At 42.8% G+C, this 15,269-nt stretch overlaps 1 protein-coding gene across 2 annotated transcripts in view; it reads right to left on the minus strand.

The window, feature by feature from the left end:
* LOC134220623 (L-threonine ammonia-lyase-like) overlaps window positions 1-15,269 on the minus strand; it is a 39,995-nt gene that overhangs the window by 24,103 nt on the left and 623 nt on the right. For both annotated transcript variants that reach the window (XM_062699722.1, XM_062699721.1), the window contains exons 2-3: window positions 14,079-14,341; window positions 13,845-14,012 (exon numbers count right to left, since the gene is read on the minus strand). In XM_062699722.1, coding sequence (XP_062555706.1) covers window positions 13,845-14,012; window positions 14,079-14,321 — 411 coding nt within the window. In that variant the 5' untranslated portion in view covers window positions 14,322-14,341. The remainder of the gene's footprint in view (window positions 1-13,844; window positions 14,013-14,078; window positions 14,342-15,269) is intronic.

The raw sequence follows: 15,269 nt of genomic DNA on the forward strand, positions 1-15,269 counted from the left end.
CATAGTTTGGCGACGACAGAAAGTTGACTGAAGACGAAGTTTCATCATATTACCAAACATTATTTCTTGGCATCTGTCTGTCCGAGCGACGTTTACCGATGGGTGGTTGCTGTAGAAAGTTTCCACTGAGGTGGCGTCTTCATTGATTTTATACAAAAGTCACCATTTTATACAAAGAAGGTTGATTCGACTATCCGAAATAATCTTTCTTCAAAGTGCAAAACTCAATCGTAAATATCGAATTTGATAGCGCATCGGAAGGAGATGATGCAGTAAATTTTAATGGATGGGATCACTAACAGCAACCAAGCTACCACGCCAAACCCGATGCCACCGAAACAGTCCATTTTCGCAATTAACTCTTTATTTTCATAAAATGTTGGTCCTGAGAAGAACCAATTTTATTTTCCCAATGCTCCTTTCCAACTAGCTGACACCACAATTTGTAATAAATTTTCAGCATCGGCACTGGCGGTGCGAGATCGCCACAGTGCTATTTTTATGGTCAACCCTTTCTTCATATGAAATGCTGGTTCGTTGCGATGGATTTCCTTTGAAAATGTTATTAGCGCCTCCCTGATGCTGTGTCCGCTCCGCAGCGATCGCTTTGATGCGTCTGCTCTGCGTGAAACCTTGTTCAAACTGAGGATTAGATCCAAACCCGCAAGTGATTGATTTTTGATGTCTGTGCTAGTGATGCATGTACGTGATTGGTTGGTTAACCTATTTGCAAACTTTTTATCAATTATCGATAATAAATAGTTAAAATTCAGTATTTTCAAATAAGTACGAAGAAGCGTTGACTCATCCTTGATCGAATGGTCCAAAAAAAAATGAAAATCCATCGAGAAACAGCTTAGATATTAAAGTATAAAGTCTATCATATTTTCGTTACGGTTGCTGATTTTCGCAATCGTAAAGTGTACCCCAATATAGAAAACACAGACGTAGTCCTACGTCAAAACCCGACTTAATCCACCTACAGTGAATGGAACCCTTCTTACACTTTTGAAAGGTTATGGGTGCACTGCATATTACAATTTCTATGCATAAACATGAACTTTAATTGGATAACAAATAAACGAAGTTGACGGCCGCTCGACAACGGACCAGATCTTTACTGTACGGCAAATCCTTCAAAAATGCCGTGAATACCAGGTCCCAACGCACCATCTGTTCGTTGATTTCAAGGCGGCATACGACAGTATAGACCGCATAGAGCTATGGAAAATTATGGACGAGAACAGCTTCCCTGGAAAGCTTACCAGACTGATCAAAGCAACGGTGGATGGTGTGCAAAACTGTGTGAAGATTTCGGGCGAACACTCCAGTTCGTTCGAATCGCGCCGGGGACTAAGACAAGGTGATGGACTTTCGTGCCTGTTGTTCAACATAGCGCTAGAAGGTGTCATGTGGAGAGCCGGGTGTAACAGCCGGGGTACGATTTTCAACAGATCCAGTCAATTTATTTGCTTCGCGGATGACATGGACATTGTCGGCTGAACATTTGCAAAGGTGGCAGAACTGTACACCCGCCTGAAACGTGAAGCAACAAAAGTTGGACTAGTGGTGAATGCGTCAAAGACAAAGTACATGCTTGTGGGCGGAACCGAGCGCGACAGGGCCCGCCTAGGAAGCAGTGTTACGATAGACGGGGATACCTTCGAGGTGGTCGAGGAATTCGTCTACCTCGGATCCTTGCTAACGGCTGACAACAACGTTAGTCGTGAAATACGAAGGCGCATCATCTGCGCATCATCACCGCACGAGGGCGAACGAGGCACGATATAAACAGGCGCGGAACAGACAAAACTCGATTTTCCGGAGGAAAAAGCGCCAGCAGGAAGATCGAGACCGTGAAGAAACGGAGCAACTGTACCGCGCTAATAATACACGAAAGTTCTTTGAGAAGTTAAACCGTTCACGTAAGGGCCACGTGCTACAGCCTGATATGTGTAAGGACATAAACGGGAACCTTCTTACGAACGAGCGTGAGGTGATCCAAAGGTGGCGGCAGCACTACGAAGAACACCTGAATGGCGATGTGGCAGAAGAAGATGGCGGTATGGTGATGAACCTGGGAGAACGCGCGCAGGACATAATTTTACCGGCTCCGGATCTCCAGGAAATTCAGGAGGAGATTGGCCGGCTGAAGAACAACAAAGCCCCTGGGGTTGACCAACTACCAGGAGAGCTGTTAAACACGGTCATTACACGGATTTTGGAGGAGGAAGTTTTGTCGCAGGAGTGGATGGAAGGTGTCGTGTGTCCCATCTACAAAAAGGACGATAAGCTGGATTGTAGCAACTACCGCGCAATCACATTGCTGAACGCCGCCTACAAGGTACTCTCCCAAATTTTATGCCGTCGACTAGCACCAATTGCAAGGGAGTTCGTGGGGCAGTACCAGGCGGGTTTTATGGGCGAACGCTCCACCACGGACCAGGTGTTCGCCATTCGCCAAGTACTGCAGAAATGCCGCGAATACAACGTGCCCACACATCATCTATTCATCGACTTCAAAGCCGCATATGATACAATCGATCGGGACCAGCTGTGGCAGCTAATGCACGAGTACGAATTTCCGGATAAACTGACACGGTTGATCAAAGCGACGATGGATCGGGTGATGTGCGTAGTTCTAGTTTCAGGGGCATTCTTTGAAACCCGCAAAGGGTTACGGCAAGGTGATGGTCTCTCGTGTCTGCTATTCAACATCGCTTTGGACGGAGTAATACGAAGGGCAGGGATTGACACGAGTGGTACAATTTTCAATAAGTCTGTCCAGCTATTTGGTTTCGCCGACGACATAGATATTATGGCACGTAACTTTGAGAAGATGGAGGAAGCCTACATCAGACTGAAGAGGGAAGCTAAGCGGATCGGACTAGTCATCAACACGTCGAAGACGAAGTACATGATAGGAAGAGGTTCAAGAGAAGACAATGTGAGCCACCCACCGCGAGTTTGCATCGGTGGTGACGAAATCGAGGTGGTAGAAGAATTTGTGTACTTGGGCTCACTGGTGACTGCCGAAAATGACACCAGCAGAGAAATTCGGAGACGCATAGTGGCTGGAAATCGTACATACTTTGACTCCGCAAAACGCTCCGATCGAATAGAGTTCGCCGCCGTACCAAACTGACAATCTACAAAACGCTAATTAGACCGGTAGTCCTCTACGGACACGAGACCTGGACGATGCTCGTGGAGGACCAACGCGCACTTGGAGTTTTCGAAAGGAAAGTGCTGCGTACCATCTATGGTGGGGTGCAGATGGCGGACGGTACGTGGAGGAGGCGAATGAACCACGAATTGCATCAGCTGTTGGGAGAACCATCCATCGTTCACACCGCGAAAATCGGGCGACTGCGATGGGCCGGGCACGTAGCCAGAATGTCGGACAGTAACCCGGTGAAAATGGTTCTCGACAACGATCCGACGGGCACAAGAAGGCGAGGTGCGCAGCGGGCAAGGTGGATCGATCAGGTGGAAGATGACTTGCGGACCCTCCGTAGACTGCGTGGTTGGCGACGTGTAGCCATGGACCGAGCCGAATGGAGAAGACTCTTATATACCGCACAGGCCACTTCGGCCTTAGTCTGATTAAATAAATAAATAATCATCTGTGGAAGTCGGGCCTACTACGGGCTCCAGAAGAAACTGCGGTCGAGAAAGATTCGGCACCGCACCAAAAGTGTCATGTACAAGACGCTTATAAGACCGGTTGTCCTCTACGGACATGAAACATGGACAATGCTCGAGGAGGACTTGCAAGCACTCGGAGTATTCGAGATACGGGTGCTTAGGACCATATTTGGCGGTGTGCAAGAAGACGGTGTGTGGCGGCGAAGAATGAACCACGAGCTCGCCCAACTCTACGGCGAACCCAGCATCCAGAAGGTAGCTAAAGCCGGAAGGGTACGATGGGCAGGACATGTTGCAAGAATGCCGGACAGCAACCCTGCAAAGATGGTGTTCGCTTCCGATCCGGCAGGTACGAGACGGCGTGGAGCGCAGCGAGCGAGATGGACAGACCAGGTGCAGAACGACTTGGCGAGCGTGGGGCGTATTCAAAGATGGAGAGATGCGGCCTCGAACCGTGCATTGTGGCGTCAAATTGTTGATTCAGTGTTATCTGTTTAGATGTTAACTAAATAAATGAAAATGAAAGTAAACGAAGTTTCATGCTCGAAAAAAAGTTCGAATCAGTTGGTAATTTTTTTTCGGATTTCAGAGATATCAGCAGGGGATATCTTTGGATTTAAAAAAAAAATTCAATAACAATACACAAAGGCTGCAGATTTGATTTGCAACCAAGCCCGATGATTTGCAACCGTTGAAGCCCGAACGAGTTCAAATCGAACCATAGATGGCTGAGATATTGATGTGGCAATTTTTATGTTTTCTAAAATATGCCTCATGTTCGTATTTCACAGATATCTCTCGAACCCAATACCTGATTCTGATTCGAAAAAAAATTAATGGGTTTTATCGAGAAGCCATAGCTTTCATATTAAAATGAAAACGTGCAAATCGGATCATAGACGGCTGAGATCATTATGTGACATTATTTTATTAGTTTTCTGAAAATGCACTTAAGATTCGTATTTCACGAATATCTCTGAAACTAATCTCTGAAACTAAACCGATTGCAAAAAAAATTCAATGCGTTCGATGGCAAAGGCATAGCTTTCGTTTAAAGATAAAATCATGCAAATCGATTCACAGACGGCTGAGCTCTTGATGTGACATTATTTTGCACCTAATATTCGTATTTCTTAAATATCTTGGAAACTAAATGTCCGATTACAAACAAATTTCAATGCGTTCAAGGGCAAAGGCATAGCTTTCGTTTAAAGATAAAATTATGCAAATCGGTTCACAGACGGCTGAGATCTAGATGTGACATTTTTTTGTAACGCATACACGCACACATGCACACACACATACATACACATGCTCAGTTCGTCGAGCTGAGTTGACGGCTGAGTTATTGGTGTGACAATTCTTCATTAGTAGTCTGGAAATATATCTCATATTCGTATTTCACAGATATCTCTGAAACCGAATTTCCGATTGCAGAAAAAAATTAATGGGTCCAATGACAAAAACATAGCTTTCGTTTAAAGATAAAATCGCACAAATCGGTCCAAGGACGACTGTGATCTTGATGGGACATATTTTGCCAATGTGTGAAGTTGATACGTCTAATGCTTTATGTTCGTATTTCAGAGATATCTCCGGAACTCAATGTCTAATTGCAAAAACAAAATACAATGGGTTCAATGGCAAAGTCATAGCTTTCGTTTAAAGATAAAATCATGCAAATTGGTTTACAGACGGCTGAGATATTCATGTGACATTATTTTGTTAGTTTTCTGAAAATACACTTCATGTTCGTATTTCTCACATATCTCTGGAACCAAATGTCTGATTGCAAAAAAAAAATTAAACTTTCGTTTAGTGTTAAAATCGTGCAAATCGGTCCACGGACGGCTGAGATCTTGATGTGACATTTTTGTAACGCACACACATATGCACACACGCACACACGCACACATACATACATGTGCTCAGTTCGTCGAGCTGAGTTGATTGGTATATACGACTTGTGTCTCCAAGCCTCGGATAAAAAGTCGGTTTTTCAAGCGTTCTTTATACCCTTCTTAGGATGTAAGAAGGGTAAAAAGGTGATACCGTTGTGCGGGCCTTCTTCTGACAAATCGGACAAGAAGATTTATAAATATATGGTGATTGTTAGCAAACTTCTCCTAGTTGAATCCGTAAGACTTGAATATTAGATCAAACAATACTGATTTTAAGCCCAGTGATTTGTTGAGTATTTTCAAAGATTAACTTATACTGTTTTTCATTGAAAATAATGTTAAAATGCATTTAATAAAACTAATCAAAACTAAGTATGTTCAACTACACTTTCTTCCGGTTAATGAAATAAGGCAATTGGGAAATTCAAATTGCGTGCATATCGCCTGATTGACAAAGTTGAAGAAAAATTACATTTTAACTAGAAAAGAATTTTAACAGATCAATTAGTTACATACAATACAATAATATGCGATGGTATACAACAAACGCCTGAATATATGCAATATCGGGATCAAGTGTGTCCAAACTGTGGGGGATCAAGTGTGTCCATGTGGTGTTTTTATCTTCTTTTGTTTTTTGTATTCAATGGATAATCAGCAATACTTAATCGAATGAATTTATTCAATTCTACAATAATAAAACTTTGTCCAGTAAAAATTTGACACGTTTTGGTTGGACATATTCAAAGTTATTAAACTTTTCTCCTTTTAAGAATAAAAGGATTAAGAATGCTTAAATAATAAAACCTTTCTAAGACCCATAAACATAAAGTAACTAATATCATCAGGTTCAATAATCTATCTAACGGATCCGTTTGCACATATCAGTGGTATAAAAATGTGATCAGTTTTCGAGAAAACATGAGGGATCATGTGTCCCCGGGGATCATGTGTGTCCAATTTCCCCTACTTGTGATTAATTAACATACGACTAGGGCACTTTCCTTAACCCGCGCTTAACTTTCAAGATAAATTAAATATTGTATTCCGTTCCGTTTAGTTCCGCCGCGTTGTAGTCTTTACGGATGCGTGTTTCGGACTCCGCTGTGGAGCCGACTTCGATGTTTCGTGCTTGACTGGAAGTCAAGTCAAAGGTGAGACGCTGAAAACGACTGCCGTTGCGGTTGGGATTCATATCTGTGAGGATTGTAGCGCGAAAGAGTTGAATGGAGTGGTACTGGACTCATCTTATGACAGGCGAAAACATTCAACTAAAAGAAGTCATTCAAGTTTTTGCTATATATTCAGTGATTAGAAACTTTCTGTTGCTGTTGTTTATGTTCCAACTCACACTACTTTTATGCAGCTGTTGACATAGCGGGCTGATACTGTACTCACTCAATACGCTCACACAATCGTGAACAGTGAGCGCTACCCAAATGGTGAGAAACATGTTCAACTAGTCAATAATACGCGATGTCGTTGGATTTGTTTACATAAAATAAAGAAAGAAGGTGACAATAGAACGGTTGATGTGAAAAGTTTTGGCAGCGTATTTATTTAATGGGCAAGTGGAAGGTGGAATTGTAGTTTCGGATTACGATCTGTATTTGAAGAGTGGTGAGTTTGGAACGAATATCTTTGTTGAGAAGATTCAAATAATTGTTGGTGAAACTGGCAACACTGAAAAAGGTGAAGTGAAGAATATGTTGGGAAGATAGGTCCGCTAGAATTAAATACTAGAAAGTAAGATTTAGGACTTGAATTTGTAAGGTGAATAATTGTAAGAATAATAAATTAATCAATTTGCTTTGAAGCTTTGAAGCTGATCAAAATGAGATCTTCTGTCAAATGGTATTTGAAGGGGAGAAGCGAGTAAAGCAGACTCGCTGATTAGATAATAAGTAAAGCAACAAAGTTTAAAAAAGGAATTAATCAAATGAATTTGTAATATAACTAACGCCGGAAATTTGGAGTTGTTTGTTGCATCAGTCAGATTCCACGGAAAATAAACAAACTATTACTTGTGAGTTTGCATGGCTTGAGCTGATCGCAAGACTGCTACAGAAAAATAGTCTTTTTTTGGACGGATTCCGAACAGCAATGGTGGAGATGGAAATACTCGCTTCACGAGTAAGAAAAGAGTATTTAATTTGACCAACAAAAAACGCCGCATTCGCGTGAACCTGCTGTCTGTATTTTTCTGGTTCAAAGACAAACAGTACTGTAGTATTACGTTCGCGAGTAAAAATCACGGTCGCGAGTTTTCGTAGTTTTTTTTAAATAGATTTAAAAGAATTAATTTTAAATTAACACTATAACAAAAAAACAAGTGTATTCTATCTTGTACATCCGTAAGCAACATGTTCCGATATTGTTTTATGCTATTCTGCATATTGACCAGAAAGGCTCGCGAAGCTTCAAAAACATTTTTCGAGGCTCGTTTTTCTAGTTTCTCTGCGAGTAGTTGATAGCCAAGACCTGCCTACTTCTCGTTTTGAGGAGTAGGTTCTCTGATTTCCACCACTGTTATAATGTAAACGGCAATAATAGTTGCTCATGGTTTTGAACAATTTATAACAAATGCATTAATATAATCCATAAAGGGTATACATCTTAAAAAAAAACTAAATAAAAACATACTCACAATCCACACACGACATGTGGAATAAACATAAAAATAAATGTAAATTATCAAAATACTTCTGACTTTGCATTCTTATTTAACCTTCTAGTTGAGATTTAATAAGGGTTTCTGATTGGGATTGGCTTTCCGATAATTATCAATGTGGTTAAATAGCCGTAATTTTCTCCTTATTTTCAATTTTATGACTATTCTTTTTCTATTTTCCCCGTGTTGAAGGAAATATGTTGCGGGCTCTCGACTCAAAACTCAAATGCACAATCGCTCATTTTGAGCTATTGATTGTTTATCCTCGCGAAGGATGAACAATTAAACAAGGTAAGGAAATGCTAATATTAAAAATACCCGAACTGATAAGCTGAATAGAAGTGCATCCCGATATGTTTCTGAATACCCTACCCAACTAACAAAACATCCTTCTCGTGGTAATTGTGGAGATGCAGAGGTATTCTCGGTCTCTTATTGCAACAATTGCCACACATTACATTCCCTTCCTTTCCCAACTGACTGTAAGGACTTGGACGGCGCCGTTATTGATAATCATGCGTGAGCTGCTGAAACGTGCACTTCGAGAATAGATGGTAAACCCCAACCACTATTCACTTGGATCGAAGTGCAATTTGCACAAGCTCTGATCAATCACGGAGTAGCAAAGTTTTCCATTGGTTCGTAATTATCATGTATTTCGTTTTCTTCACATTCGACATCCATTTCTTTTCCTTATGCCATTCTGCCATCTTGTTCAGTTCTGTTCTTAGTAAACTATTTGCTTCGCGAATGCTAACAGCAATCACGAGCAACACTATTTCATTTATTTAATTTACATCTAAACAGATAACACTGAACCAACAATTTGACGCCACAATACACGGTTCGAGGCCACATCTCTCCATCCTCGGATACGCCCCACGCTCGCCAAGTCGTTTTGTACCTGGTCTGCCCACCTCACTCGCTGCGCTCCATGCCGTCTCGTACCTGCCGGATCGGAAGCGATCACCATCTTTGCAGGGTCCGACATTCTTGCCCATCGTACCCTTCCAACTTTAGCTATCTTCTGGATACTGGGATCGTCGCAGAACTGGACGAGCTCATGATTCATTCTTCGCCGCCACACACCGTCTTCTTGCACACCGCCAAAGATGGTTCTAAGCACCCGTCTTTTGAATACTCCGAGTGTTTGCAAGCCCTCCTCGAGCATTGTTCGTATTTCGTGTTCGTAGAGGACTACCGGTCTTATAAGCGTCTTGTACGTGACACATTTGGTGCGCTGGTGAATCTCTTTTTACCGCAGTTTCTTCTGGAGCCCGTAGTAGGCCCGACTTGCACAGATGATGCGGCTTCGTATTTCACGACTAACATTGTTATCAGCCATTAGCAAGAATCAAAGGTAGACGAATTCCTCGATCACCTCGAAGGTATCCCCGTCTATCGTAACACTGCTTCCCAGGCGGGCCCTGTCACGCTCGGTTCCGCCCACAAAAATGTACTTGGTTTTCGATGCATTCACCACCAGTCCATCTTTTGTTGCTTGACGTAACAGTTCTACCACCTTTGCAAATGTTCGGCCATCAATGTCCACGTCATTCGCGAAACAAGTAAATTGACTGGATCTGTTGAAAATCGTACCCCGGCTGTTACACCCGGCTCTCCGCATGACATTTTCTAGCGCAATGTTGAACAACAGGCACGAAATTCCATCACCTTGTCTTAGTCCACGGCGCGATTCGAACAAACTAGAGTGTTCGCCCGAAATCTCCACACAGTTTTGCACACCATCCACCGTTGCTTTAATCAGTCTGGTACGCTTTCTAGGGAAGCTGTTCTCGTCCTTAATTTTCCATAGCTCTACGAGGTCTATACTGTCGTATGCCGCCTTGAAATCAACGAACAGATGATGCGTTGGGACCTGGTATTCACGGCATTTTTGAAGGATTTGCCGTACAGTAAAGATCTGGTCCGTTGTCGAGCGGCCGTCAACGAAGCCGGCTTGATAACTTCCCATGAACTCATTCACTAATTGTGACAGACGACGGAAGATGATCTGGGATATCACTTTGTAGGCGGCATTAAGGATGGTGATCGCTCGAAAGTTCTCACACTCCAGCTTGTCACCTTTCTTGTAGATGGGGCATATAACCCCTTCCTTTCACTCCTTCGGTAGCTGTTCAGTTTCCCAGATTCTGATTATCAATTTGTGCAGGCAAGTGGCCAGCTTTTCCGGGCCCATCTTGATGAGCTCAGCTCCGATACCATCCTTACCAGCTGCTTTATTGGTCTTTAGCTGTTGGATGGCATCCTTAACTTCCTCCAAGGTGGGGGCTGGTTGGCTTCCATCGTCTGCTGAACTGACGTAGTCATCTCCTCCGCTGCCTTAACTTTCACTGCCTGTACTCTCAGCGCCATTCAAATGTTCCTCGTAGTGCTGCTTCCACCTTTCGATCACCACACTTTCGTCCGTCAAGATGCTCCCATCCTTATCCCGGCACATTTCGGCTCGCGGCACAAAGCCTTTGCGGGATGCGTTGAGCTTCTGATAGAACTTGCGTGTTTCTTGAGAACGACACAGCTGCTCCATCTCCTCGCACTATGCTCCTTTCAGGCGGCATTTCTTCTCTTGAAAAAGACGGCTCTGCTGTCTCCACTTTCGTCTGTAACGTTCCTCGTTCTGTCGGGTACCTTGCTGCAGCGCGACCGCCCGCGCTGCGTCCTTCTCCTCCAGAATCTGTCTGCACTCTTCGTCGAACCAATCGTTCCGTCGACTTCGACCCATATACCATACGTTGTACTCCGCTGCATCGTTAATGGCTGCTTTAACTGTATTCCAGCAGTCCTCAAGAGGGGCCCATCGAGCTCACCCTCTTCCGGCAACGCAGCATCGAGATACTGCGCGTATGCAGTGGCGACATCATGTTGCTTCAGTCCCTCTAGGTCGTACCGCGGCGGTTGTCGGTACCGAACAATGTTGATGACGGATAGTTTTGGGCGCAGTTTAACCATCACCAGATAGTGGTCAGAGTCGATGTTAGCGTTACGATATGTCCTGACGTCGATAATGTCGGAGAAGTGCCATCCATCAATCAGAACGTGATCGATTTGTGATTCTGTCTGCAGTGGTGATCTCCAGGTGCACCGATACGGGAGGCTGTGTTGGAAATAGGTGCGTCGTAGGCCGTTTTCGTTCGTCAGCCGGTGAGCGCTGAACTTTCCAATAATCGGTCTAAACTCCTCCTCTTGGCCAACCTGAGCGTTCAAATCTCTTGTGATGATTTTGACGTCGTGGTTTGGGCAGCTGTCGTACTCACGTTCCAGCTGCGCGTAGAATGCGTCCTTATCATCATCGGTACTTCCGGAGTGTGGATTCTGGACGCTGATTATGCTGAAGTTGAAGAATCGGCCTTTGATCCCCAACCTGCACATTCCCTCATTGATTGATCCTCTCATTCTCTCATACCATCTGGTAGATGGTATGATTACCTTTAAATGTTCGCACCATTGATCCCTACCAACAAACCTCCTGCAGGGCTACGATGCCGAATCCACAGTCCTTGAGGACATCGGCGAGTATGCGTGTGCTCCCGATGAAGTTGAGAGATTTGCAGTTCCACGAACCAAGTTTCGCTTTTTCGCCGCAGTGGTTTTCGCCGATGGTTCCGGTCCGTAATCTCTTGTTGATTATTCGTTTTTTTAAGGCTGGCTTGCAGGGCCTGACACCAAACCTTCTAAATTTCCAGAGGACCATTCCTTTCCATTTCCGGTTGACCATGCTGCGCAGTTTCACTTAGAATCCCTTGCTGGCACTCCGACGATGATCAGTCGCCCCTTACATGGAGAAGACGCTGTTGTGAGCCGCTCCTAACATGGAGAACAGACGCTCAATAAGATTTACACCTCCGGAAAGGAGCAAGCTTTCCTTCCCTGTCAACATACGACCAACGTTTCCACCGGGGTTGGTTACCCGATCTTCCCTAAGGTTACTCGTATCCCGGCCAGCGCCACGAGGTGGTAGGGATAGGAGTTGCTGGGTAAGAGGCTAAGGACCACGAGATGGGGTATATTTTATTCCTTCAGGTACGCGAAGTACCAATGGTACGCTCTACCCAGCATTTGCGGTGACACTTTATCGTCCGCAAACAGGTTCACTTCAGCAACGGTTTGCGCTTCTTTTTTGTCATTCATGTACAATATAAACAATAATGGACCCAAGACACTACCTTTTGGGACCCCAACTCTACACTAACAGGATTTGACACTGCATCATTGCATATAGTCATATATTGTCTAGACGCTAAGTAGCTTTCGAACTACTTTAGAACTAATCAACTTGATCCAATACCCTTCAATGGTATCAGAAGTTTTGCTCTGTCAATCGTCTCGAACTGAATCGTTTTCGTTCGCTCGTTTTAAATCCAAAAACACTACCAATATTACTTTTTTCGAGATTAAAATACTATTATTCTTCCATTTACTTCCACTATTAATTTTTTTATGTGTCAACAAGCAGATACGTATTTCGTTTCCTACTTTGAAACTTCTTCAGTGTTTGTTATCGATAACAAACACTGAAGAAGTTTCCAAGCAGGAAACGAAATACGTATCTGCTTGTTGATACATAAAAGTTAATAGTGGAAGTAAATGGAAGAATAATAGTATTTTAACCTTGTAGCATTTCCCCTAAGACGCTCTAAAATAATTAATCATAACTTTTTTCGTCTATTACTCTTTCCATTTATGCAACAATATTTTGAGTGCCTTTTCATAAGAGTGTGTCTTACGAAATACGTTATTTGGCCGAACATGTCGTTTGTCCCAAACGGTCGTTTAGCAGAAAGGGACATTTGGGGGAAAATGTAATTTTGCCGAACACATCATTTGGCCGAAAAAGTTGATTGGTCATTTGCGAAATCGAAACTAGAAAGGGTCACTGAGAATAGTCAGAAGTGAGAAATGAGGAGCCGGTATAAGGCCTCTCACTTCTCTTCGCTTTTCTTACTTTTCACCGTGAGAAGTGAATAATGAGGAGTCATTTCCCCTCTTCAGTCCTCACTTCTTACTGCGATAACGAAGAAGTGCGAAATGGTTAGTTAAAAGTGAGAAGTGAGACTACTCACTTCTGACTCATCATTTTCCACTTCTCACTTTTATACTGTGAACAATGAGACGTTTTTACAATGAAAAATAAGAAATGAGGAGTGAGCAGTAAGACGTCTTACTTCTCAATTCTCACTCCCAATTCCTAACGTATCGTTTCTTACTATAAAAAGTGAGAAGAGCAAAATGAGAAGGGAGATGCCTCTCTTCTCTTTCATCATTTCCAACTTCTCTTTTGTCGTATTTCACAGTGAGAATTGAGAAATGAAGATTTAGAAGTGAGACGTCATATAACCTATTTCGCCAAATGACCTGTTCGGCCAAATCTGCTTTAATTCCTACAGAATATTATACAGTCACCCTATTTCAAGAGGCATAAACTTACATTGCCAAACATTACGTAGCAAAAAATGCTGGTTCGTTCGTTTCGTGTCATGTTGTTTGCTGCAGCACTATGAATATCATGTGTGCCCCCCATTTATGAAATGATGTTAGGCCGCGTCGCCGCTACTATGCTCTTCCTAGACATTCTGTTCCGTGTAGAAACTTAATATACAACAAACCTGGGCGTGATTTCCCAAGGAGGCTGATATCACTCCCTTCTTTCGCTGCTCTTTCGGTAACATGACCAGCGCATATCGCGCCCCTCGTTCTTTGAAGCTTCCGGTGAATTGGAGAAATTCTTTTTTCAGGTATATGTCCATATCGATCACCTCGGATAGATGTGATTTCTGCCGGAAGAAAAAAAATATCAGCATTAAAGGGGAGCAGCTATTAAAGCTGGATGACAGACTCACTGGACAGGGTGTGTGCTCGATTCCGTTTTTGATCCTAAAAGCTGCCGAAGTAACATCCTGAAAACTAATTATCTGTGGATTATCAGCATTGCAAAATGGATCCGTAAACTCCTCCTGCTGCTGAGCGGTGGCTGTCGTTTCACTTGTAGTAACAACATTTTTATCAGTGGCGGAAAAGTTGGACTTATCATCTAATATCGCAGTACCGGACGATTGCCCTTCTACCTGCTCCGAGTGGCTCATGCTGCAGCGGACAATGTGCGCTGGAATTAAAGGAGAAAAGTTGAAGACAGTTCATTCTTGTTCCAGCAGACGCATTGTAACAAATGAGATTTTCTGTTTATGACCCGGAGCTGTTGAAACTTTTTCCGCCCTGGTTAGAGCGGCCATGAATGAATTATTCTTGAAGATGTGGCTATGTTCTACTTATTCGCCAGATTGCTGTTTATGAAATAGCTACAGCATTTTTATGCACCCAGTGATGGATGTAGCTTTTCGACTACTGTGGAAAACATTCAACAATTTGTGTGTCGAAGCGGAGCAACAAACTTTATCCTCAAGGGTGCAGATGTTTCACTGTGCCGAGCAGAGACGATGATGCCAAATCAGATGCAACTGTTTTTGCCTCGTAAAAATGGAAAACTTTTCTGGGGAGTGTTTTGCTAATGCACAAAAAAGTGTACCAAATTTAAGCTATAACAAAAGTTGTGCTGTAAATAATAATTGGGTTTATAGTGACTGTGAAATAATGGGAGAACTGGCAAAAAGCTCATAGGTTTTGGCTCATGTTCCCACATTAATCATAGTCGAACACAAAATTATTAAAGCGTAAAATGTTTTGTTTCCTATTTTTTCAGCGATGAGTTCACACTTAAAAAAAGTAATAAATGGGATACTTCACGCCGTTAAGATCTGTTTGAGTCTGTTTATATTCTTAATATGCACTCAATTGATTGTTTACAATTGAGCACATATAAAGAAATTCTTCTTATTCTACGATCTGCTATTTTTTTGCTATAATTTGCAATATCTTGCCATTTCACAAATTTGTATCTTCCTACCAGAAAAAAATCAGTACTGGACTAAAAATCGATCTTTTCATGTTCGAAATAGCAAAACTTCACCATGTGCAATATGCTGGTCTACTGTTGGGTTCTTCATTTCAAAGCTGTCACTAATATGTTTCGGTTC

Source organism: Armigeres subalbatus, chromosome 3, assembly GCF_024139115.2.
Source record: "Armigeres subalbatus isolate Guangzhou_Male chromosome 3, GZ_Asu_2, whole genome shotgun sequence".
Classification (NCBI taxonomy): Eukaryota; Metazoa; Arthropoda; class Insecta; order Diptera; family Culicidae; genus Armigeres; species Armigeres subalbatus.